The sequence below is a fragment of the Talpa occidentalis genome, unplaced genomic scaffold, assembly GCF_014898055.3.
Source record: "Talpa occidentalis isolate TD23 unplaced genomic scaffold, MPIMG_talOcc4v2.1 talOcc4.5, whole genome shotgun sequence".
Taxonomy (NCBI): Eukaryota; Metazoa; Chordata; class Mammalia; order Eulipotyphla; family Talpidae; genus Talpa; species Talpa occidentalis.
The window spans coordinates 70,520,304-70,545,881 of record NW_023604861.1 but is presented as its reverse complement, the minus strand read 5'-3'; the positions used below and the strand labels follow the sequence as shown (position 1 = coordinate 70,545,881).

Genomic DNA, 25,578 nt, shown 5'->3' with positions numbered 1-25,578 from the left:
CAACACTGGCAAATAATAGCAACGCCCTTTGAATGTACCCTGAAAACTGCATTGATCAATGAACATAGCAGTAGGAATCGGAAATGGGAGTGAACACCAGATTAACACAAATGGGCAAGAAGATTAAAAAAAATAGCAAATGCCTTCTGTTTTGCAGCATCAATGACTAAATGCATACAAAATTCACTTGACTATTATTAGTAAACTGACCAGTTACACTCTGGCTGTTTTTAAATACTGAATTTAGGTCAAAACAAAGGTTACCTAGAAATAGCATATGTATTCACTCAACAAGTAGTTGAATGTTGCAGATAGACAGAAATGGAGAACAACAAAAAAAAAGTAATAGAAACAAGAAAATAAATAATTTAAAAGTGTAAGGGTGATGAAGGAATGACTGATGATCAGGGAAGTCTTCTCTGAGGAAATGGAATTTAATCAATACTAAATGAGTAAGAACCACCCATGGTTAGAGGATGAGTATTATATGAGAATGAGTATTATAGACAGAAAGGACAGCATGTGTAAAAGCCCTGTGGTGGTGAAAAGCAAAGTTTTTTTTTCCTTTTATTTTAGCAGAGTATCATTTAAAGTGTTAATCAGCAAGTCTCTATGTGTTTGCAACCAACTTGCTTAAACCATTTGATTCCTTCCAGATCAAGAATTCTATCTGTAGGAAGTAATGTATTGATAGGCACAGATAAGGCAGCATATATTGGCTCTAGTACTTTGAACTTTACACAAGTTTCAAAAGAAGTCATTTCCACTGTAGATGACACATACAAAAGTTATCAGCCTTCATCAGAAGAATAAAGATGAATCGATTGAGTTTCAGAAACTTTGTGGTGAATTGGCTTGTTAAAAAAAGAGGAAAGAAGTCATGAAACCTCCCCATTCTGCCCCCATCTTCACATGTAAAGGCCTATATGATTTGAGTACAAATATGGGATGGGCAGAGAAAGTAGAAACACAGCAATAGGCAAGTAAATTAATGATTGGCCTGGAATTTAAAAAATTACTTTAATATCTTTTTCTAAACTGACATGGAGATTTTAAAACGTTTTGACTCCAAAGATTGTTCCAATTCATCAGCCAAATACCACTTCATGGAGCTTTGAAACAAATATCCTTTTCAAATCCCTTCTGAAAACTTCAATTCCAATTATGAACACAACTCCAATATTTCAGGTAAATTTCCTCTTAATGAGGAAAGAGAAGAATCTGGAGACAGATCAACTAGGATGCCTGGCTAACTATTTAATTTTTTACTTAATTTTGCAAGTTAAGACAGCCAGCCTATTTCATACATTAATATTTATGAAAAAAGGTATAATGTTTCATTGGAGAGAAGCTTTGGGGAATACATTACATCCAGCAAGGCCAACTTCGATTTTGGGACTGCTGCATACTCATACAGGTGTGTTCCTTAATACAGAAGGCAAACCTCCAATTAACATGCAATTTATTCTGTGAAAACATCTTCACAGATAAATTACTCAAATGGATGATTAGGAAGCCATAGTAACTATATATTTTAATTATAGTTTGAGCTTGAAAGGAAAATCTTAAATAACTAACTGGTCTCTACATGTCTTTGCTGAAATGCTTTGCTATGGGAAAGTGATACTATTTAATAACAGAAAATGAAGAATCTATCACTTTACTATCTTGCACTTACTGTGTACATCTCCTATAACATGTGACAGCCTTAGTTAATTTTCCAAGATATAATGCTAAAATGTTCCCTATGTCCACTTGAGCACAAAACAAAAAATAAACATGTAATTATGGTTTAGAAATGTTTTTCCAGCCAAGGGTAAGATACACACATACACACAAAGACATTTTAAAAACTATCATTGACCTTTTCAATTTATTGCATGTCGGTGACACCTATTTGCCATAGAAAAGTGACATTTTGCATTTTGTGAATAATTGCCTGAAGCAGAAGTGGGAATCTTTAACCACACATTTGTTCAACAAACATTTATGGGCCATCAACCATGTGTCTGTACTGAAAAGAAAAATTCTACTACAATATATATAGCAGAACATCTCCTTAATCTGTGCTTTCTGGGCATTTTTGCTTTATCCTCATAATAGTATTGTTATTATTCAACAGATAGGATGAACAGGATCCAGCAAAGTTTGGTGACTTTTTCCAAGTCAGGGTCTAAAATTACATCTATATCTGCAACCTATTTAAGATTTCATAGAATTGAACAGTCAACTTCAACAACAGCCTGTCAATTGTTAAGTAACAAAGCCAAAACCAAAACTCCAGTGAACCACTAGACTGGCCTTTCCACACACTCCATAGCACCAGAAGTCCTTTATGTGGTCCTCAGACCCAGTCAAAACCAGAATTAAAACACTGGGACCCTGTCTTCTAATATATGAGAGGAAAATATGTCTTAGGACTGTTTTGTTATTTAACATTACATTCTTACGCCACCACTCCATGTAGTCCCACATCTCTCAACAACTGGCCTGTACAGTCCTATTCACCTGGGAAAACTCCAACTTAAATACAAAGCAAGGAAATACTGGGATCCCTTGCTTCATCCAGGGTTACTCCATTTACTTCCCCAGGTCCTACACATCCACTTGCTGGCTCAGAAAGGGGGCTCTCATTACCATTCCCTGACACAAAATGTACTGCCTTGCACAGGACAAGATTTCAAATGCATTTCCTTAAGGAGGTTTGATTTGCTTATGTCTTTTCCCAGCTCAACATGTCCCTTTTCTTTGTACAATCTACAAACCCGACCTACCTTACAACAGCAGGCCCTCAAGACCTTCCATCTCAGCAGAGCCTCCCTTGACTACACTACAGCCTATAGTGGCCACTCCTTTCTCTAATTCATACCATACTTTCCCTTCACTCAATGAAATGCCAGAGACTGAACAGTGGAGTCCATTCTAATGTGTCTGACAGTCTTACCTTCCCAGTTGCCTGTGTTCCTTTGAGGCAGAAGTTGGATTGATATGCCATGGTGTCCAACACAAGGGTAAACATGTGGAATAAGTGACATAAATATTTGCTACTTGAGTAAATATCTTTAGTCTTATCTTTTTAAGATTTATTTAATCAGGGATAGAAGAGCTGGGGTATAAGCAAGAGGTGCGGGGTATGAGAGACAGTGGAGACAGACAGAGTGTAGAGCAGAACAGATGGATCTACTGAAATAAATTGTTGAGCAGAGCAGCAGGCAGACAGAAGAGGTCTGCTGTGCCATGTGACTTAGCTCCCTAGCTGGGGAGCGAACTCAGACCATAGTGGTGACAGCACTGAAACTTAACCCCTAGGGCAACAGGGAGGCCCAATACCTTTAGTCTTAAAGTCATTAACATAACTTGATCCAATCACTAAATACATTCACTTTTATTTCCATTAAGTTTATGAAATTTTCCTGTTCCCAGAAGGCTGCTGGGAGCAAAAAACCAAGCTGCTCTTAAGCTATTTATGCAAAATGCAATCTGATAAAACAATTAGTGTTTTTTTCTTACTCTTGCTTACAAAATGTTTAAACAGATTGCATGGAAGGAATTACCTCAGTCAACCCCATGGGAGGCAGGGTGGGTAGGCAGAATTCCAAAAGCTTATTTGTAAATCAGTTATTTGAAAAGAATAAAACACTTTCCCGATGGCAGAGGTTAGTTTTCCAGAAGAGTGTGACAAATGAAGTGAGAGGGGCTTAGGGAAAAACAGCTCCAGGGAGGAGAGAGAAGCAGATCTGGGAAAACTGACTATGCCCACAAGGTTCTAGGAGGAGACGGGGGAACAATGACAGGTGCTTTCCCACCCTTTCCTCTTGTCCTGATCTGGAAATCAGAGTCCTATGCTCCAGTGCTGAAGACAGGGACCCCCAAATAGCAACGGTGTCTACACTGTAACATTCAGGAAGAAAGAAAGGAGGAAATACCAAGTTAAAGTTGTAGGGAAGGGACCATTCATGTCTCCCCCAATTGGACAAGTCATTTGTGTATCAGCAGCTTCATAAATGAACAGGAGATGGACTATAAATTTTGCACAAATGGTAAGCATCAGAGAAACCACGGAACCTGTCTTTCTCAAACTGCGTACCTTCAAATTCTAAAACCCCCCACCAAGCCAGCAACCACCTGGAGAAAAGACATTCCATGGTCAGTTTGAGAATGACTAAAAAAAAGAACACAGGTCATCACTAGTTACTTTAAGGTAATGTACATTATTAATCTTAGCAATGCTGGAGAAAGATATACCACACAGCATTTCCAGAACTATTTTAATGCAGAATACTTTTTGCAAAGGACAACACTAATGGAAGAAATTTAACCCTTGTGCATTTTGCAGTTGGTGAAACTGAGGCCTCGAGAAGCAAAATAATTCCTAGGGATGACAGGATTAATATGAGGAAGAGTAGGGATTACAACTCAGAATTTTCCTATTGCAGGTCATTACTCCTCCTTCTATACACCACATAGCTTGGAACTCCCAGGTGCATTTGTGAGGCAGTTATACCTAAGCCCCACCTTCTTTCCTCATAATCCCAAGGCTCTGCTTTTTCCCTCCATCCAAAGATATGCCCAGATTCAGTCAAGACTGCCCTTGACTCCTGCCCCTATCTACTTGACTTAATACTAGACCCGCTCTCAATTGCCAGTTCACCCTAATCTCTGCAAACTACTGGCTACCAGAATCCCCATTACAACATGGCTGCTCACCAATCAAAAACATCATCTGCTGCCCTAATGGACCTCATCAAGGCCTATTACTGCTTGGCCAACACCACAAGCTACAAGCTCCATTGACTACCTACTGGAAAGCCCCCCATTAACTCTACTGGATCAAATGCAAGCCGCTGCCCTCCCTTTGCACACATGGTATGCATATCCCACCCCAGTTTCTTCTACCAGCCACAGAACTATTTGTTGCCACAGGGAACATCATGTAGCAGTGCCTGTATGACAAGCTTCTGCCACAGCAAGTATCCATGGTAACCAGATGGGGCCAACAAATAGAATTAAAATCCATAGATAATCCCCCCCAAAGTTAGCTTAGCCAATAGATATTTATCAGAACAGTGAACAGTTGGTAAAACTGAGTATACTGATTTCCAAATCTGCTTTGATGCATTATGGTCAGCTGGACAATCACATGGCTTAAAGAAAGAGCCTGGAAAGAAGAGGCAGTCATCCCAGCCTTGGCAAAGAGAATAAACACCATCTAGGAAATGAAACAGATGAGGGTAGGATGCAAATCAGGATATCAGTCCTTCTTATTTCTGCATTGGATTCAACAATTTATTAAGGGTCTATGGTGTGCCAGGTACTATATAAGGATTGTAAAGAAATAGATATGTGATTTTCATAGGATTGTTGGAAAAAATAAAACTGCAATGCATGAAAAGATGTTTTGTTTTGTTTTGTTTTTTTAAATTATTTATTTATTTTATACAAGAACCAGGGCACAGGCCAGATGTGCAGGAGGGTGAGAGGATTCACAAGAGACAGAGCAGGGAACAGAACAGGCAGACTGATGAAATACACTGCTGAAGGGAGCAGTGGGTGAGGTATGAGAGGTCTGCTGCAACATGTGGGACCCTTGCCGGCCGAGTGGGATCAAACCGGCACTGCAGAGGCTGCGGACAGCTTCACAGCGTGGCGCTCAACCACCTGCACCACTAGGGGAGGCCCAAAGATAGATGTTTTAGATGACCATTGAGGTAATAGAAGACAGAGTGTTATCACAAAAAGAAATACAATTTGTTGCCAACTGAATTGGACAATGACAGTCATGAATGTTCAGAACAATAATGACAACTCCTCACCCATAAACATAATGAAAGATTTTCAGGTTGCAAAACACATCCTGAAGGATGGAAGGGCCTCCAGCCTCCACAAAATAAGCATATTAAGACCTATCCCATGTGAGGATTAAATAGATGGTTGTGAATGAAGCATTCTGGAAGCAAGGAGAGCTCTGTAAACATGGTTATCATGCTTTCACATTTCAGGGTCAAAACCTACATGGACAGGTCTATCCTTGATACATAAAACTCTAGAAATACTGTATCAAAATGGTTTCAGGAGTTATGAATATTGACAGATTTTCAAAATTAGAGATGAATGTATTACTAGCACACAGTAGGTGCTTAATTGTGTCAAAGGAATGCAAAACCTGAAATATTGGATAGACAGAATTTCCAAGTTAAAAATCTTAAAATTGTTTTTTAAAGTAAATGCTGATGAAGTAAATCATATTTTTCCACTGAGACTATCCTGAACCTGGATGTTTGTTTCTGATAAAGTATTTGTGGTATTTATAGCTGTCACAAATATGACCTACAGTGTCATGAAAATAAAGATAAAATAATCCTAAGTCTTTACAATCATGTAAAGTACTAATGATATAATACAGGCACTGTGCATGATGCACAGGGCTGTACACAGGGCCCAAAAGCACCTACATCACAGAGCACAGCCCTATTATTATATTATAAATTCAAACCCCAACTACTGTGGTGAGTATAACATTAAACATTCATTTAACTAACAATGTTTACCTTGCCTTTTGAGCACTGTCTCCACTTGTTCAAACATAATACAAGAAATTCTGATTTAGACTCCTAATTTCTCCTTATGCAATCTCTTAGCGCAAAAAGGGTGTTCAAAATCATATCATCAACAGAGAGCTACCCTTTGAGAAATGGGTAATTGATAGATATTCACTATTGATAATGACAGTGACAGTGGTCTTTATTCCTCAAAAATGCTTCTCTTGGGCCTCCCTGGTGGCTCAAGGGGTCAAATCTCAGCACTATTAAGCTATCAGCAACCATTGCAGTATGAGTTCGATCCCCAGCCAGGGAGATAACTCACATGGAGCAGCAGACCTCTCCTGTCTTGCCCATTGCTCCCCTCAGCAGTGTACTTCAGTTAATCTGCCTGTTCTGTTCCCCACTGTGTCTCTGGTGAATCCTCTCAGCTTCCCACACCTCTGACCTACACTACAGCTTTTGTATGCATAAATAAATAAATCTCTAAAAAAATACTTCTCTTCATTGCTGCTAGTCTTGCATCATTTGAAGCTAGAAAAGCAGATGGCCAACGTCACATTCAAATATGCCACCAGGAAACAAGTGTCCTGAACCTCTTTATCCACTGTCGTTTCCATTTCACACCTGAACTTCCGAGGAAAGCAGGGCTTCTCAAACACGGATGAGCATTCACATCACTGGGGAATCCTTTTAAACTGTAGATGTGGGATCAATAGGACTGGCTGAGATAGCACATAAGTTGTCCATCCATAGACACCCCTTTGAGGGGCCTGATACTGGAGCATTAGGGAGACCTGAATCCCTGCTCTACCATGCACCCCTGAACCAGCTATGAAACCTTGGGCAAGTCACCCAGCTTCCAGAACTGCTTTGTCATCTGCAAAGGGGAAATTCTATTGTTACATTTGGGAATTATTGTAAAGATAAGTTGAAATCACATAAAAGCGCTTAGTATCTGACATCTGTCACTTTATTGCAATGTCATTAAAAACAACCACTCCCACCACACAATGATGCACAGGTTGCCAGCTTGTGTCTTTCAGAAGCAGTCTCAAAACAACTCTCATCAGAATTGCTAAAACCGAAATCGACATATAGAGCAGTGATGGACCCTGTCCAATGGAATAAGGCCCTGGGACCTGAGGAATGGTGGGAATTATGTGGTACCAATGAGGGCAGGAAGGAAATAGAAATCTGCCAGAGAAGAAGATGCCCAAAATGACTTTAGCGATTGAGACATTAAAGTTTATATTCTCCCACCTCCCCCATGCCTCTCAGGTTTATCACCAGAGAGAACCAAAAATTCTAAAGAGTTTAAAAAATGGAACAGAATATAAATCAAAATCATCCTTTCCCAGGCCTCCCCTGGTGGCACAGGCTGTTAAGCGCAGCGCTATGAAGCTGTCCACAGCCTCTGCAATGTGGGTTCGATACCAGCCGGCCAGCGAGAATTCCACATGGCACAGCAGACCTCTCCTGTCTCACCCGCTGCTCCCCTCAGCAGTGTATTTCAGTCAGTCTGCCTGTTCTGCTCCCTGCTCTGTCTCTGGTGAATCCTCTCACCCTCCCGCACATCTGGCCTGTACCCAGATTCTTGTATGCATGAATAAATAAATCTTTAAAAAAAAATCATCCTTTCCCTCCTGTATCTTAAGTCAAAATACCAGCAATAAAAGAAGTAATATATCCATGAAAATGTCAAAGGACACTGTTATTGTTCTTAGGGTAAGTTGGGGGAGGAAATGGTGCTATCTGACATTTTCTCCCTAAATTGAAAGTCACATCATGAAGGAATAGGAGTGCTTAAAGTTCTGGATTCAAAGAAGACAGGCAAATGGAGCAAAAGGTGGAAGGAATAGGGTTTCTGCCATCTTTGTGCTTTTGGTCTGTTTAGACCTTAAGCCTAAAATGAGAATCTGCTTTTCTTGTTTCTTCCATGGCCTTCCTGGAAGTCCTCCTCTGCTGCTTTTTTCTCAGGAGTGCAGAGAGCTCCAGTCCCACAGCTGGATGTGGAGGGAACAGTTATAACAACAGGAATTCCATTTTCCTTTTTCCACATTCTTGGGGTCACATTCTTAAATAGACATTCTCAGATGCAGCCACTTAAAAAAGTGACAATTTTGTCTGTTAATAATCATTCAGTGAGCCAAGCCAAGGGATTGTGAAATCATTTAATATGCTCAGATGACCCAGTCATGTAAAACTGAGTAGATATTTTTGTTTGATTGGCCTGGTTGGATTGATTTGATTCTTAACATATAATCATGATGATGGCCCAAATTTACAAGGGTCCTCATAAAGTGGAACAGAGGAAATCCATTTTGTGTAAAAGGGATTATTTTGCAAGCTCTTCTGTCCTAAAAAAATACTGGGGTTTCATGTTACTTCTGGTAGCTGCAGCTGACAGGAGTAAAAGAAAGCTTCTATGCAGAATTCATGCTAACTTCAGCCTCCTCAGCTGGTCCATCAGACACCACCTCCTGTATTTAGGGACAGCCCTCCTCCCAGAATTCTCTTATCAAATCAAATTTATCAATTTCCTTTTATCAAAATCACCAAGCACCCACTAAGTATTCAGCTACATCAGTGACAGGTCATGACTTTCACCCAAGGCATGTCCTGCTCTCCCCAAGACTGTAAGTGCATGTTAAACAGCCGCTGGAAACAGAGATAGCAAATGATTCTAGTCCTGTAACAGCTGGACAGGATCTAGACTATAATTTCTTTAGGCCTCTGGTTCTTTATATGCCATATGGGACAAACTGAGGTAAAAGTTGATGATGTAAACTGTGCCTCTTCCGGGGCCATGTATAAATGTACAAAGGTCCAAGAACTGAAAGAGAGAGAATCTTTTTCTCTATTAGGCCAATAACCCATTATGTTATATGATTTAAGAAGCAACTATCAAGTCTTAAGTGACAATCTACCATTCAGTCAACTATGCTATGATGAAGCCAGGTCCAAACCCCATTGCCAAAACCACAGCATATTCTCAGAATCATTCAGCATTTAGCTAACATCCCCACAGCTAGCACAACAGTCAGTCACTGACAACCTTTCTACAGTGGGACACAGGATAGCTTCCTTTATTTGTCCAAATATTTCCTAAAGCTGCTTTCTAACTGTGACAGTCAAAAGATGAAACTTCAAGTGGATTCATTTCCCCAGTTCACCCAGCTGCCCCAAAATTTACTTTAAAAATCACTTTTGTGGTTATCCAAATGCTACACACAATCCTGTCATCTCTCACATCAGCATCGCCATTATTTCTCTCTGAGCAATATTTTACATGCTGGTATTCAATAGGCTACCACTATGCATACCATCAAACGTTCTAGAAACAGCCTGTAATGGCAACTAGGGTCTGAAGTTTTTATGATAATTAAGCTGGCAATATCATTTAATGTGTTGAAAGCTGAAATTCATAAAACATATTTACTAAACTGCTGTTATCTGCATCATTGCCTATCAGATTTAAGAACTGGGTCTAATGTCAAGAAAGACATTTGATTTTAAACATTTAACATAAAATGCTTCTTTTCTTCTGAACAGTCCTTGGACAAGAAATAAAATCTGAAATTTTACTCTGCGTTACCTTATGAAAAAGTTTTGTTGCATTAAGTTCATTTACTTTTTTCTATTTACTTATTTCCATGTAAGAAATGCCTAGATTTCCATTTGAGTAACGTATTTTTTTTATTTTTAACATATATTTTAATAACACTCAATATATTCAAATTATTATAATATTTTCCCACTATTTCAAGCAGTCTCAAGTGCCAGTTGAGAGTTTGGTAATTTAGAAGTTGAGAAAACTACCAATTCTTTCTAACTCCAAAAGCAAGCTCTAGTTCCCAGAGGGAAAGCTTGCAAAGGCACAGTCTTCTTTCTCTTCTTACAGTAACCTGTTAAGTTGCAAGGCCAGCATTCCATCTCAAGTCTGTGGGACTCTGAAGTTAAACTAGCTGGACTGGAGTGCAGAGTGCTAGTGTGCAAATTAAGAAGACAGTACATGGGTGTAGATCTGACAAAGGGCCAAGCTCAGAGCATACCCAATAAATAAAGCTCTCTTTCCTTCCACTCACAAATCAATGCAGTTAGACATCTCTGTATTCAGTGCATATTAGTATCAACACATATAGAACCTTATGGAAAAGACCTACCTAAAGGTATTATTAAGTTCAATTATCTAGTTGAGGGAATCTGAAGCGCAGAGAAATTAAGTCTCTTCTCCCCAACTACCACTTCCCACAAATTTCATACAGCTAGAAAACAAAAAAAAGCCGAATACAAACCTAAGTCTTTGGGTCCAAAATAAAAGCTCAATCTTACTAGAATACACCTTAAACGGACTGTCACTGTTCTGCAGCGCCCTGTATAAAAGTCACTAGCTAAAATGTACATTGCCTGAATCTACAACTTTTGGGTAAAATTATTGATGAGCTCCCCAACAATGTGCTCCTTTTACTCCCAAACAATTGAAGAGGAGGGCAAGAAGGAAGTCTTTCTTTACAGATGTACAGATACTCAAAGAATAGGCTTCAGAACCAGAACATCTAATGAACATCAATTAAACAGCTCACTTGTGGAAGAAATCAAGATGTCCATTAGTAGGCAAGTGAATAAGCTGGCAAATCCAGACAATGAAATATTATTTAGTGTTAAAAAATAAATAAGGGCCTCCCTGGTGGTGCAAGGGGTTAAGACACAAACTATGAAGCTATCTGCAGCCACTGCAGCATGAGTTCAATCCCCGGGCAGGGAGATACCCACATGGTACAGCAGACCTCTCCTGTCTCACCCGCTGCTCCCTTCAGCAGTGTATTTCAGTAGATCCACCTGTTCTGTTCCCGACTCTATCTCTGGTGAATCCTCTCACACACACCCCACACACACCACTGACCTAGTTCTTGTATGCATAAATAAATAAATCTTTAAAAAATAAATAAATAAGCTATCAAGCCATGAAAACATGGAGGAACCTTAAATACATGTCATTAAATGTAAGAGCCAATCTGAAAAGGCTACATACTGTGTTATTCTAACTGTAAGATATTCCAGAAAAAGCAAAATGGATGGCTCAGTGGTTGTCAGAGGGAAGGAGAGCAACAGATTGACAGTGCACTTTAGAGGCAGCAAAAATTATCTGATATTATAAAGATGGATATATGTCATTATACTTTTGTTCACACCATAGAATATACAACCCTGTCAGGTAAACCATGGGTTTTGAATTATTATGTTGTGTCAATTTATGTTAGTCAATTGTAAACCACTCTGGTGAGTCCCGTGTTAAGGCTATGATGGCAGGGGGTGGGGCAGGAGGAGGGAAGGGGAGTATATGGAAAAAAACCTATACCTTTCTCTCTATTTTTATTGTAAATCTAAAAATGCTCAAAAAAGATTTTTAGATAATCTTACTTAAAAGTTCTCTGAAAATGATGACTTGCACAGCCTTTTCTATTTGGGGAAATGTCAATATTTGCCTAAGATTGTTTGGGCCACAAAAGATCCTCCTTAAGTGTCCAGTTATGCTATAACAGTAAGAAGTAAGATGATCTTGGGATGAAAGAGCCTCCAAATGGGAGTGACTCGTGTCACCAAATAGTCATTGAAAATGATGTCAGTCTGCCTATGTTCAGAAAAACCTTTCTTGCATTGTCATCCAGGGCCAAGGTTACCTTAACTGTCAATAACCACCACTCAAAGCACTTAAGCAGTCAGTCCCATACATGAATCATACCCACCTGCCTATATGTAACAAATGCATTTAGAAAGGTATGTGTGTATGTGTATGCAAATCAAAGTTTCTATATGTCAAATAATTTTATATAAAGTTTGCTTTAGTAAGGTCCCACATCTGCCACAGTAGTGCTATAAGCAGGTGGGAACATCTTGGCATTGAAAAGAATAGAACTAAGCAATCAACTTTGTTTCACTGCTGGCTAATGCTACCATCTGTGTGCACATTCTGTTCTTTCATCCTAAACCATCAGTGGGTTCACAATCTTGCCTTGCTAAACAGCAGAGCATGTGGACAAGCCATGGACTTCAAAGCCTTGGAGACATGTCCTCTAATCCTGATGCTTTGAATTATCTGGTACACTACTTTGGGAAGTCTTTAACTTCCCTGAGCCTCAGTTTCCTCACATGGAAAATGAAGATAACAATTTGTAGAATGGCTATAGAATAAGAAATAAATGACACAAAATGAATACTCAATAAATGATATGCTAATTATTACTTTTACAGGCAAATATCTAAATAGCAAACCCAAAGTCTCCACGCTTAAGCATTAATGTAAGAAAAAGGACTACTTGTTCAACAAATATTTATTATTTCATTAAATATCTATGCTACCTCCTATGTTACTGGTTAGACCCTAGGGTTATTCCCATGAATGAGAGACCCAGACCTAGCTTAACTCAGTGAAAAGCTGATCTGATTACACTGGCCTTGAATCCAGCTGCTCTTTGATAATGTCCACACTATGGAATTAATATTTCATCATGGTAAACATTGTTTACCAACTATATGTTATTTTTATTGCTTTGCATACTTAAAAGCACGTAAGTTCCTTAACTTATAAGATTACAGCATGCAATAAAATGAAGGAAAGTGAGTTCAAAATATTTATAATAAATCACTTACAAAGACTCAAGTTCATCGATTCAAAGAACAGGAAGTGAATTATAAAGCAAACCCCCTAGATTTCTCTGGTTTGGAGTATAACTCTAGATATATTTTATATATATTTTTTAAATGCTTAACCTTATCTTTAGCTTAAAATTCTAACTTACTATGAGAATCACATGAATTTTGAACCTACAAAACAACTCCGAATTCTCAACCTGAACTAGGCAAAAAATCTTTCAAACACAATAATATTTGGAAAGGAAAAATTTAATGCACTTTGGATGACAATCTCCTTGAGTCTAGTGGTATCTTATTGCATTATCTTGTTGAGAAAGGCAAATGCTGCATCTTACTTCTGTAACTCAGCACCAGCCCTGGCATGGCACATAGTAGGTATTCAACAAAGAGCTATTGCCTAACCACGTAGTGAACATGCTTATTTGAAATTCTAGTATTTCTGACTATTGTTAGCTAGAAAGAGTAAAGAATGGATCGTGCTATGGAGTGAATATTTGTGTTTCCTCAAATTCACAAGATTAATTCCTAACCCCCAATGTGATGTGATTTAGAAGCGGTGTCACTGAGAGATAATTAGGTCATGAGGATGGAGCCTTCATGGATGGGATTAATGCTTTCATGGGGGAAAAAAGAAAAACACAAAAGATTCTCTCTCCACTATCTAAAGAGACAGCAACTAGGAAAAGGGTCCAGAACCTCAATGAGCTGGCACCCTGAACTTGAATTTCCAGTCTACAGAATGTGATAAAGTTATGTTGTTAAACCACCACATAATTTTTATAGTGGCCTGAGCTAAGACAGGACTTGATATGGGGTTACATATATGCAATGAACATAGGGTAAATGAAGCATTTCTAAATCGTTTTCACTAACTTAATCTTACGTCCTCACAATTTCTCTAAATTAATTATATTACATAACACACAGTCACAACCCTGATCTGAGTTAACATTCAAGTAGTTCTATAAAACATTTTCAATCCAACTCAAAAACAATTACTCTTTAGGAAGATAAAACTTGTTGTTCTACGAATTGCTTGTTAAGTCCCACAGAACTTACAGCATAGGAGAGAGACCATAACCTTCTGTTATATTTACCATTGTAGATATGTCATTTAGCACAGACTAGCACATTGAAAGCATTTAGAACAACCTCTGAGAAGGGAGGGAAAGCAGGAGACAGCAGCCAGTCCCTTCCTGGTACAAGTTTTAGAGTTAGTTGAAAAGCAAGGTGTCAATCTTCAAATTGTTATTTTTGTTTTCTAATGTCATATGGAGAACAGGAGTACTTGCTTATTAATCAGTAATGCTGATTACAGAATCAAGAGTATTTTATGCTGAAATAAATTCAGCAATTAATCAAAGCCAATGTGCCCACTTTTAATCAAGGAATGCTGAGGTACAATTTGCTGAATTCTGTTAAGTGATGAAACTGAAGTCATTATTGAAGCCTGTTAAAAGGTAAACTGAGGCACATTAAAATATTGAGAAGTTTGAGCAAACATTGATTGGAGTCAGGCAGTGCCAAACCAAAAGTGGTATGAGCACTCCACCAATATGTGCTAAGGCAACGTTTTTATAGTGAAGATTTGGAAGCAAACCAAAGCAATTATTTGATTGATTACAACTTAAGTGGTTGTGTTATTTGGGAAAACTTAATTGCTCTTTCTTTTTTGGATTGGTTGGTTGGTCTTTTTTTTTTTAATGCAATTTTTTTTTTAAAGATTTATTTATACAAGCACTGGGTACAGTCAGAAGCGCAGGAGGGTGAGAGAATTCACCAGAGCCAGAGCAGGGAGCAGAGCAGGCAGAAGGAACGAGGTACACTGCTGAGGGGAGCAGCGGGCGGCAGGAGAGGTCTGCGCGCCATGCGGGACCCTCCTCCAGTGGCCGGGGAGCAGCCGGGGATCGAACCAGCGCTGCAGAAGCTGCTGGCAGCTTCACAACCCAGCGCTCAACCGCTGCGCCACTGGGGAGGCCCCTGGTTGGATGGTCTTAAGTTTCATTTTCTTGAACTTGACCGTACTTATTGTAGCTTGGATTTTGGTTTGCTTAAGTTAGATTCAGCATCGCCACCTGAATCTAATGGCCTCCTGGTTTAAATGTTTCCATAATACTGATCTTGCTGCTGTGAGGCAGACATACAAATTACAGAATCTTTTGGAGTCAGTATCTACCAATGGTGTCATTGCCTCTTGAATAAATGTGGTAGCATAGCTATATACCACCAAGAGTCCTCCCCCAACTGCAAACACAGAGCAGTAATTTTTAGTTTAATAGAACAGAAGCAGAGATTCTCCAAGTTGAAATCCCAACTCTACTTCTTACCAACTATGTGACCTAGAGCAAATGACCTGACTTTTCTGTGCTTCAATAAAATGGGAGATAATGACTACCTCACATACTTGAAAGATCAAGTAAATAAGTACTGTGAAATACTTTAAAACAATACCTGCTAAATTTTAACTGTTCTGTAAATGTCAGTTTACTAATGAACATATGTATTCACCTCCATTCCTTAAAGTGACAACATACCAGTAGCATTATGCCATAAATATATTCGTGACAACCATTTTTACTCTCAATTTCTTAGTAATCCTGAAAAAAAAAATTGTCCATGGATCATCAAAATAAACATTTTTGTAAGTTTACTAAACTCAAATATTTCCTGCAAAATTCCCAGATTCCTCCATGGTTAAAATTTAGATTAAGAATCGGGTAAACCCTATTCTTTGATATACTTGCTATTTCAACACTTCTGAGTTTCACCTTCATCACAGCATTACTGTGGGTTACCCAACAGTTTTTCCCATGATTTGAATTTCCTATTTTGCCCCCATCAACATGCAAATAAAATCAGAGTGTTATTTCACCTCATAATTAAGTCAATTTGGCCCAGTGAACTCTTGGATAAATGCACCTGTCCTAGAGGAAATTATCAATGCCACTGCACAAAAATCAAGCTTGTGTATGTATGATTTAAGTCATTGGATTTAAATTCTAGTCAAGAATCCATAGCTAGTGCCATTGTTTTGCATAAGCAGGAGAGTGTTTCAAAAATATGATTGAAATATCAATTCTATAAATTCTTTTTTTTAAGATTTACTTTATTTATACAAGAGCCAGGGTACAGGCCAGATATGTGGGAGGGTGTGAGGATTCACCAGAGACAGAGCAGGAAAGAGAACAGGCAGACTGACGAAATGCACTGCTGAGGGGAGCAGTGGGCGAGACAGGAGAGGTCTGCTCACCATGTGGGTTGCCTCGAGGCCGGCAGGGATCGAACTGGCACTGTAGAGGCTGCGGACAGCTTCACAGCGCTGCACTCAACCAACTGCGCCACCAGGGAGGCCCAATTCTTTAAATTCAGAAAGTCCAAATAAATAAGTAAATATTAAATTAAAACTACAGAATTAAAGGTGAGTCTTATTGTCATTGACACTGGTCATGAAATGAGATGGGATTTCAGATATGTTATATTTTCTAATGAGAATGCACTTACAACAGTCCAGTTCATACCTGTGCAAGAACCACCATAATTGCTGCCTTAATGAAATGACTTAGGTAACTGCTTTCATTAGATGAAAATCACTGGAACATAGAGACACAACATCCGTTTACTCTTTCTATTCTCATCATTATGTCTTTCACAGCTCCTCCTGACATTACTTGATATGACAAATGTCCTCAACTCTTCCCAAAATGCCCTTGAAGACCATTAGCTCCTAAGCAACCTACATTAGAAACACATCAACCAATATAATGCTTGTCCATTAATGATACCAGAACATAAGAGTCTGAACTGTATTTTCATACTTACCCAATAATTATTCCATGCATTCAAAATCAGTTCAAAAACTTTATGGGTATAGTAACTTCCCCTCAATCAAGGAAAAGGGTGTCTGTTTCTCATCTGCACTATAAACACAGCACTTAGAGAGGAAAAATAATAATATGTTCCCATAAAAACGATCTCCTCATTCTCTCAAATCTTGCTCACAGCAATTGCCAATCCTTGGCGTCCATCTAGCAAGACCTACTTCTACTTCCAAGCTCAGGGTTCAAATCCTTCCATGTTCAGGGTTCAAGTCAAGTTCTTTTCTTCTTCTGACAATCCTTGCTGATGTTCTTCCATATCTTTATGCAATGAATACTGATTAAGCACTTTTCTGTGACAAGTTTTATACTAAGAATTGAGGGATGCAACAGAGAAGAAAATAGGAGTTGATGTGCATTCTGAGTTCTTTAGTCCAATACAAGAACTTTTAAACTATTTTTTGTTTGAACCACAAAATTATGCACACTCTTTCATTTGGACATTACCTAACTATTTCTCACTAAAGGTCAGGGCATAGAGAATAAAGTGCAGAGGTCTTTAGAAGCTTGCTCCAATCCAATACAATAAAAAATAGAAAGAATTAGAATTTAAAAAAAACAAAGAATTAGAACATAATAAGGTAGGTGTGTCAAAGATGTTGGTGATAAGGATGTAGAGAAAAAGGAACTCTCATTGGTGGTGGGAATGTAAATTGGTGCAGACACTTTGCAAAACAGTGTGGTGGTCCCTTGTAAAACTACCGTATGGTCCAGCAATTCCACTTTAAGGTATCTATCTGAAGAATAGGAAAACACTTACTGGAAGAGATAGTATGTATCCCTGTTTGTCACAGCAGTGCTTACAATAGCCAAGATATGGAAACGGCCCAAGTACTCAACCATGAAGGAATGAATAAAGAAGATATGGTGTATATACATTATGGAAATACTACTCAGCTATAAAAAAGATGAAATCTTACCATCTGCAGCAAGGATGGACCTTGAGGGGATTATGCTAAGGGTAAAGTCAGAGGAAGAAAGACAAATACTGCACGAGTTCACCAATTTGTGGAATATTAAAAAAGCAAAAACAAAATGTCTTAGATTCTAACCACAGAAAGGTGGCTACCAGAGGGGAAGGAATGTGTAGAAGTGACCAGCTGGTTGGTGGTAGATAGTGAATGAACATTTGGTGGCAGGCAAATTACCTATCAATTCTAGGTCTCTGTCTTTAAAATGAGCTTAGAGATAGTTCTTAGTTTAGTGGATTGAGTCAATGTGTATAAAACATGTTTTTAAAAAAGGTGTAAATGTTCAATGACTATGCCCTATTGTTTTTAATGATGAATCTAGTCATATGACAAAATTCCAAAGTGTGCTTTAAGTCTCTAGATTTTCTGAGAAATCACTGACTAGAACTCAAATCCCCATTATTACCAAGAGTCTACAGGTTTTACATTTGTGCCAAGGTCAGAATATCCTTGAAGTTTCAGAAGACAAATCAACAGGTTCATTCAAAAGAGGTCTGGCACAGAAAAAAAAGAAAAGCACAGACCTGGGAATCTGGAATACTGACCTGATTCCTTCCTTACACAGGCGAGGGTGACACTGAGCACATGGCCTAACTTTTCCCCCCACGCAGGAGCTCAGCTCTGATGCTATGTTCATAGTCGGTCGATTTCATCTGCCCCACAGGGCTAGGATAAACATGAAATGAGAGGAAGAGGAAATTGAGATACTGTTCTGAATTCTTACACTAGCCCCATATCAAGATATTAATGCCGTTAAGGAAAGTGACGGGAGGCTAGGGTGGAAAGTACCAGCTGATTTCATGATGACACTGGCAGGGAGTCACAGCTAACACTATTATTTCAAGGATCTAATCCAGTCTTTCTGCTTGTAATGATCTGTTCCTCATCTTACCCAGTTTCTTGATGCAGGACAAGTGTTCAGTGGCTATTATCCTTTCCAATCTACATAGCATCTTATAGGTCACACGAGTCTTACAATTGTAAATGACCATTCTTTTCTTTCTTTCATGCCACTCATCCAACAATTTCTTGCCAAGAAATGTATTTCTAGTGCAAAGCTAGGAAACAAAATACATTTGGCTTCAAAACAGAGTACAACCTTGGGATTCTAAGCAGAGATTGTAAATTTTAATTCTCTATTGCAGCACAAACACACCCAGGCAAGAACATTAGAAAAGACTAATCAAGAAAAAAATCAGCAGGGGGAATCTGCAGAGGGTCACTCTCAATTTAGCACAGCCAAAGCTAACAACCTTCTTCTATGCTCTCCTCCTATTAAAGATGCCCTGTAAACAAGCTACCCAATGATACTGCTATAGTTACCACAGTTACCAAATTGGCAGGCAATATTCTCTAAGTGCACTAGGCCAAGAGCTATGAGTTTCCTGTGTAACTTTCACTCTTCCAGACTGAGTACAGTTACAAGAATAAGAGTGGAGTTACAAGTCATCAATAATGCATAAGGACTATAGGTTCAGAAAGCTTTATTCCCACCTGCCGTACTAATGCATGCCTAAGCCTGGCATTTGCTACAGTGTGACGGGATTTGCTACTCTTTGTGTCCAAAATGGTAATGAGAACACAGAGGTGAGGAAGAATCTGTACCTTTGATCCAGTCTTTCGCCTCTCTCCAGCTGTTCATCTACTCTGCTTGCAACTCCCTCCCAGGTCTCTCTCCTCCAGAATTTTGAAATTTGGCTGGCTATTAAAATCAAAGCATTTGAAAGGCCTGAAAGTAAACAAAATTGATGTGCATAGTTAAATATTTTCACTCCCTCTTCTAGATCTGAAATTTCCAACCTTGCACGACTTTACTTCCAATTAAATTATCTGTCTCTCCCAATTTCCACTGCTCCCAATTCTAGGTTAGTGATGTCACCACCAACCCTTAGTATAATCGCCAACACACCAAGGACCCTAGAAAGAGTTGAAGAAATTTTGAAACTGGAAATGGTATAACAGATTTTAAAACTTCCATAAATTTAACCAGTCCTTAGGGAATGCATGATACCATATATTAGAAAGATTTTTCTTGAGAATTTTTGAAATAAGAAAAATTCAGCTGCAACAAAATTCAAGATATAAATACTTAGTGAGGTATTAATGTGTCTTTAACCAACTGTAGAACAAAATCATGTCTCCACAATGCAGCCTATAATGCACATGAAGAAGGGTTCTCCATTTAGATTTCTTTCAAATCTGGATTCCATAGTGTTTCCAAGGCAGTGCAGACGTCAGTCTACAATTTATTCACACAACCAGAAACTCCACTTCTACAAGTATTTCTACATCAAATTCAGACCACTGGGTATCATTTTATAATCTTGTACATTTTCTCTCCTGCTGACATTTCTCAACTGGTACAACTCAACTTTAAATTGCCAGGAAATATGTCCTTGGCATAAGCTGCCATTCAGCTAGTATATCCACAAATAAGAAATCACCAGCTCTCTATGTAACATCAACCCCAAGGCAGCTCCATGGCCACGGAAGCTGGCTCTGGTATGTGGGCTGTGACCTTGTAAGTCTTTTCAGCAGTCTGTGTGAAATGGTACAGTTGCAAATCACAGTTGAAACATTTCCCACAGATGAATATCTGGTTGGTGGCTGATCATGGTATCTTAAACATGGAACAGGTAGGAAGGTAATACCATTTTATAGTCCTTTTTTAAAAACACCCTAAGTATTTCAAGTGGCCAGTGCCAAGCTCCAATTAATTGTATATCAAATGCCAAGCACTTTGGCCAAATGACCAAATGATACTATGGACCCAATTCAGTCATCAATATGCAAAACCCCCAAATCATCTCAAGCAACAAGTTCTGACACTTAGTGAATAAACATTTAGTGAATTTAGTGAATAAACATTCACTAATTTAGTGATTTAGTGAATAAACATTTTTCCCACTATGCTGTGCTATTGGATTTCACTGAGAATAGTGTACCCATGGCTTAGGGACCTCTGAGTTTAACACAGAAAACCTATCAATGAGGATCTACTTTCCAAGACCCCGTACAGTGATGCCACTCAAAATATTCAGTAAATTAACACTTGCTTAAGTAGCTGTTGTCACATATGCCAACTCTTGGCCCAAAAACTTGAACAGTCCATATATACATGCTTTGGAAACAGAAAAAGATGTTTCTGTCACACAAAGATCACAAAATGGGAAACAAAAGTTAGTATAAGGCTGGGACTCAAAACTTAAGAGAAGGATGTGGTTTTTGAAACACAACTTACCACCGCTGTAAGTTTCCTCAACTCATCCATGCTCCAAAAGACAAAGAAGAATCCATTTCAGTGAAGCAACCTCTCCTGGCTTGCCTCCTGTTTCTCTTGTTCACTTTAGCACCACTGTGGAAGCATTTGTAATGTGCTTACAGACACACACATCCACCTCTCCACAGGTAAGTATTTCCTCAGTAAATCCCACTGAGAGTGCACTCCAGAAAAAGCAGTGCTTGCAAAACATCTCATGATCATTTTTCAGAATTCAGAATGAAGTGACTAACCCCTGATATGCAGTAAAAATGATTAAATGCAAATACTACTGTGCCTCAGTAATATTTTATATATCAATATGTTTTCAAAAGACATTTCATTTTAACTGCTTTTTTATATGACATTATTCTATTTTAGCACATGCAATGAAATAATCTTCCATGAAAAAAAAGAGGCATTTCTGGTCCATTTTAAATAAGGAACTGGATAATTATTGTGCTATTATTTGCCATGTAAATTGTTTAAATTGCTAACTCTCCCCTCTTTCCAGTCTTATTCCTTTCCAAAGAGAATGGAAACTTCCCTTCCAATGGAAATGGCTTCTTCCCTCATGCCCAAAACACACAATCCAGGTGTTCCACCTATGATTCTTTTATAAACAAGCCATTGCCTGGATGAAAAACAGTCAATCTAATACCTGTACATGCTCACTCAATATCAAAAACCTCCAAAATTCCCTTACCCACTCTAGAAGCTACCACCTTGCTTTAAGAAATTCACTGGGCCTTGGGCCTCCCCGGTGGCGCAGAGGTTGAGCGCTGGGTTGCGAAGCTGCCTGCAGCCTCCGCGGCGCAGGTTCGATCCCCGGCTGCTCCCCGGCCACCAGAGGAGGGTCCCGCATGGCGTGCAGACCTCTCCTGCCGCCCGCTGCTCCCCTCAGCAGTGTACTTCGGTCCTTCTGCCTGCTCTGCTCCCCGCTCTGGCTCTGGTGAATTCTCTCACCCTTCCGCGCTTCTGACTGTACCCAGTGCATGTATAAACAAAGCAAGCAAACAAAACAAAACAAAATAAATAAAAACATGCCTCTATATAAAAAAAAAAAAAAAAAAAATTCACTGAGCCTCCCCAGTGGCGCAACAGGTTGAGTGCAGCACTGTGAAGCTGTCCGCAGCCTCTGCAGCATGGATTCGATTCCCGGTCGGCCAGGGAGATTCTCCCACATGGCATAGCCGACTTCTCCTGTCTTGCCCGCTGCTCCCCTCAGCAGTATATTTTGGTCAGTCTGCCTTTTCTGCTCCTTGATCTGTCTCTGGTGAATTCTCTCACCCTCCTCTGCCTCTGGCCTGTTCCCCAGTTCTTGAATAAATAAAAAGAAATCTTGAAAAAAAAAAGAAATTCACTGATGGGCACACCCACCACGCTTCCACAATGAGGACAGTGCCTGGTGGCACCTTCACAGGCTTCAGTTTGCTTCAGAAGATTGTCTTTTATTGTCAATTGCTGCTTATGAAAAAGGAAAAAAAAAATTACCATATTCCAGGGACATTTCAGTTCTTATGTTGCAAGAGTTCTCAAATTATTTCATAGGATCCTGGCATAGCTCAGCAAAAAGAAATCCTTTTTTAAATTACGAATGACTCTTTGGGATAAACATTTTACACAGGTGCAGTTATGGTGACAAAAGTGGCACACATGGCCAGGAGACACAAAGCTTCTAGAAAGTAGAAGTATTGAGAAGGCAAATAAAAAGAAGCAATGATAGCTGTACCTGCAAGATGTTGCTGCTGTCCTCAAGTCCTGATGTTATTTTTACATGGAAGAAAGAGAAACTGCTGCCTGTAGATTGTACATGTTAAAAACTGGCTTCTTCAGACACAAAGAAATGGAAAGACATCCCCTGCTCATGGATTGGAAGAATAAACATTATTAAAATGGCCATCCTACCAAAAGCAATATACAGATTTAATGCTATTCCAATAAAAATTTCAATGTCATTCTTCAAAGAAACAGAACAATAATTGATGTAATTCATATGGAACCACCATAAACCCCAAATAGCCAAAGCTCTCCTGAAACAAAAAGAAGGGAATGGAGGCATCACACTCCCAGACTTCAAACTTTACTACAAAGCCATAATCATCAAAACTGCATGGTATTGGAACAAGAACAGACACACATACCAATGGAATCGAATAGAAAATCCAGAAATAAACCCACAGATTTATGGTCAGCTAATCTTTGACAAAGGAGCAAAGACTAGGCATTGGAGCAAAGAAAGTTTGTTCAATAAATGGTGCTAGGAAAACTGGGTTGCTACATGCAAAAGAATGAAGCTTGACTAATACCTAACACCATGCACAAAAACCAACTCACAATGGATTAAAGAACTAGACATAAGACCTGAAACCATAAAATACATAGAAGGAAATGTAGGCGAAACACTCCATGATATGCACATCAAAGACATCTTTACAGACACATCACCCAAAGCAGTAATAGTGAAGGCAAAGATCAACAGCTGGGACTACATCAAATTAAAGAGCTTTTGCACAGCAAAAGAGACAATAACCAAAACAAAGAGAAACCCCACCAACTGGGAGAACATTTTTGCATACAACACTAATGATAAAGGACTGATCACAAAAATCTACAAAGAGCTGATGAGACTCAACAACAACAAAGAAAATAATCCAGTCAAAAAATGGGCAGAAGAGCTAAAAAGAAACTTCTCTGAAGAGGAAATGCAAATGGCCAACAGGCATATGAAAAAATGTTCAACATCACTTGTCATCAGGGAAATGCAAATCAAAACTACCATGAGATACCATCTTACACCAGTGAGAATGGCACGTACTAAACAAACTAGCAACAACAAATGTTGGCGAGGTTGTGGAGAAAAAGGAACTCTTCTGCACTGCTGGTGGGAGTGCAAACTGGTCCAACCACTGTGGAAAGCTGTGTGGAGATTTCTGGACCTACTAAACATAGAGCTTCCATATGATCCAGCAATTCCACTCCTAGGTATTTACCCAAAGGACACAGAAACATCAATTCCAAAGAGCACCTGCATCCCTATGTTTATAGAAGCACTATTTACAATAGTTAAGCTTTGGAAACAACCCAAATGCCCAAAAATAGATGACTAGATCAAGAAGATGTGGTACATATACACCATGGAATATTACTCAGCATTAAAAAAAGATAAACACATGCAATTGGCAGCAACATGGATGGAGCTAGAAGGGATCATGCTTAGCGAAATAAGCCAGAAAGAAAAAGAAAAATACCAGATGGTCTCACTCATAGCAGGAATGTAGAAAACTTAAATAAGGGACCAGGAAAAAGAATAACTATAAGAAAGTAAATATCAAAATCAACAAATAACTATGAACCAGAGACACTCTATGGGGGGGGCGAGGAAAGGAGGGCTTGGGGTAAAAATAAGGGGGTTGAAATGGTATGGGGAATATAAAAATAAAATTTAAATTAAGAAAAAGATGTTAAAAACAATACTGGCTTCTTCATTTGTAGGGCTGCCTGCCTCCCCTCTCCATATCATATATGTAAGCAAGATGTCAACACTTTACAGACTTAATAGGAAAGTAGTAAGAACCTTGGCAGCTAGATTTTCAGAATCCTAACATGGAAATCCTCAGGCACATAGCACCTGGGCAGCAACACTCTACACTCAGCCTCTGCCAGGCCTTTGCCTAAACCCAAGAGCAAGTATCTTGTGGAAGGCAGAGGGATTCCTCCAGACACCGTCCTTACCCTATTCCCCAGAGAAATTTCCTGACATTAGATAATGATGCTAAAGCTCATGAGAAAAAGTCACTACACAGACACCACCTTCTTAGTTTGGACAGAAATTATTTGGAACAATAGTGAATGACAGCAGAATCCCACACCCCCAGAGAGGTGTCACTTATCTTTATTGGAACCAGGCACTCACCACCCACACCACTGACAGCCTTCTGAGGGCCCGTAGGGTACACACCGGCAGCATCCTTTCAAAAAGAAGTCTACCTCCTTTCTATTAACCACGTGGAGGCCGAGTTTCTCTGTTATAAGGAGTGAAATGCTACCAGCATATAACCGGTGTTGTATTTATGTCATGCCCCATATAGAAAATGTGGTCCTTTGTAAAGGAATCAACCCATCTTGGAAGATCATGGTTTAATAACCATTAAGGAAATTTTTATTTAAATATCACCACAAAAAAGAAAAACTATGTTTAGGATAAAGTTCAGAAATTGTGACTCTATGATCTTACAAGTAAGTGTCAATTGACTTCTGTCCTTGAACCATTGACT

General features: G+C 39.0%; 1 protein-coding gene across 9 annotated transcripts in view; it reads right to left on the bottom strand.

The window, feature by feature from the left end:
• The window catches only part of CCDC85A (coiled-coil domain containing 85A), a 224,335-nt gene that overhangs the window by 63,662 nt on the left and 135,095 nt on the right, over positions 1–25,578 (bottom strand). Inside the window, exons 3-5 of one of the 9 annotated variants that reach the window (XM_054701523.1) lie at positions 19,648–19,771; positions 18,588–18,708; positions 16,447–16,553 (exon numbers count right to left, since the gene is read on the bottom strand). The exons of 5 other annotated variants lie outside the window; for them this stretch is intronic. In XM_054701523.1, coding sequence (XP_054557498.1) covers positions 18,633–18,708; positions 19,648–19,771 — 200 coding nt within the window. In that variant the 3' untranslated portion in view covers positions 16,447–16,553; positions 18,588–18,632. Of the gene's footprint in view, positions 1–16,446; positions 16,554–16,701; positions 16,787–18,587; positions 18,709–18,934; positions 19,101–19,647; positions 19,772–25,578 lie in introns of those variants that run through there. 3 more of the 9 variants (XM_054701522.1, XR_008554244.1, XM_054701521.1) reach the window with 3 other exon arrangements.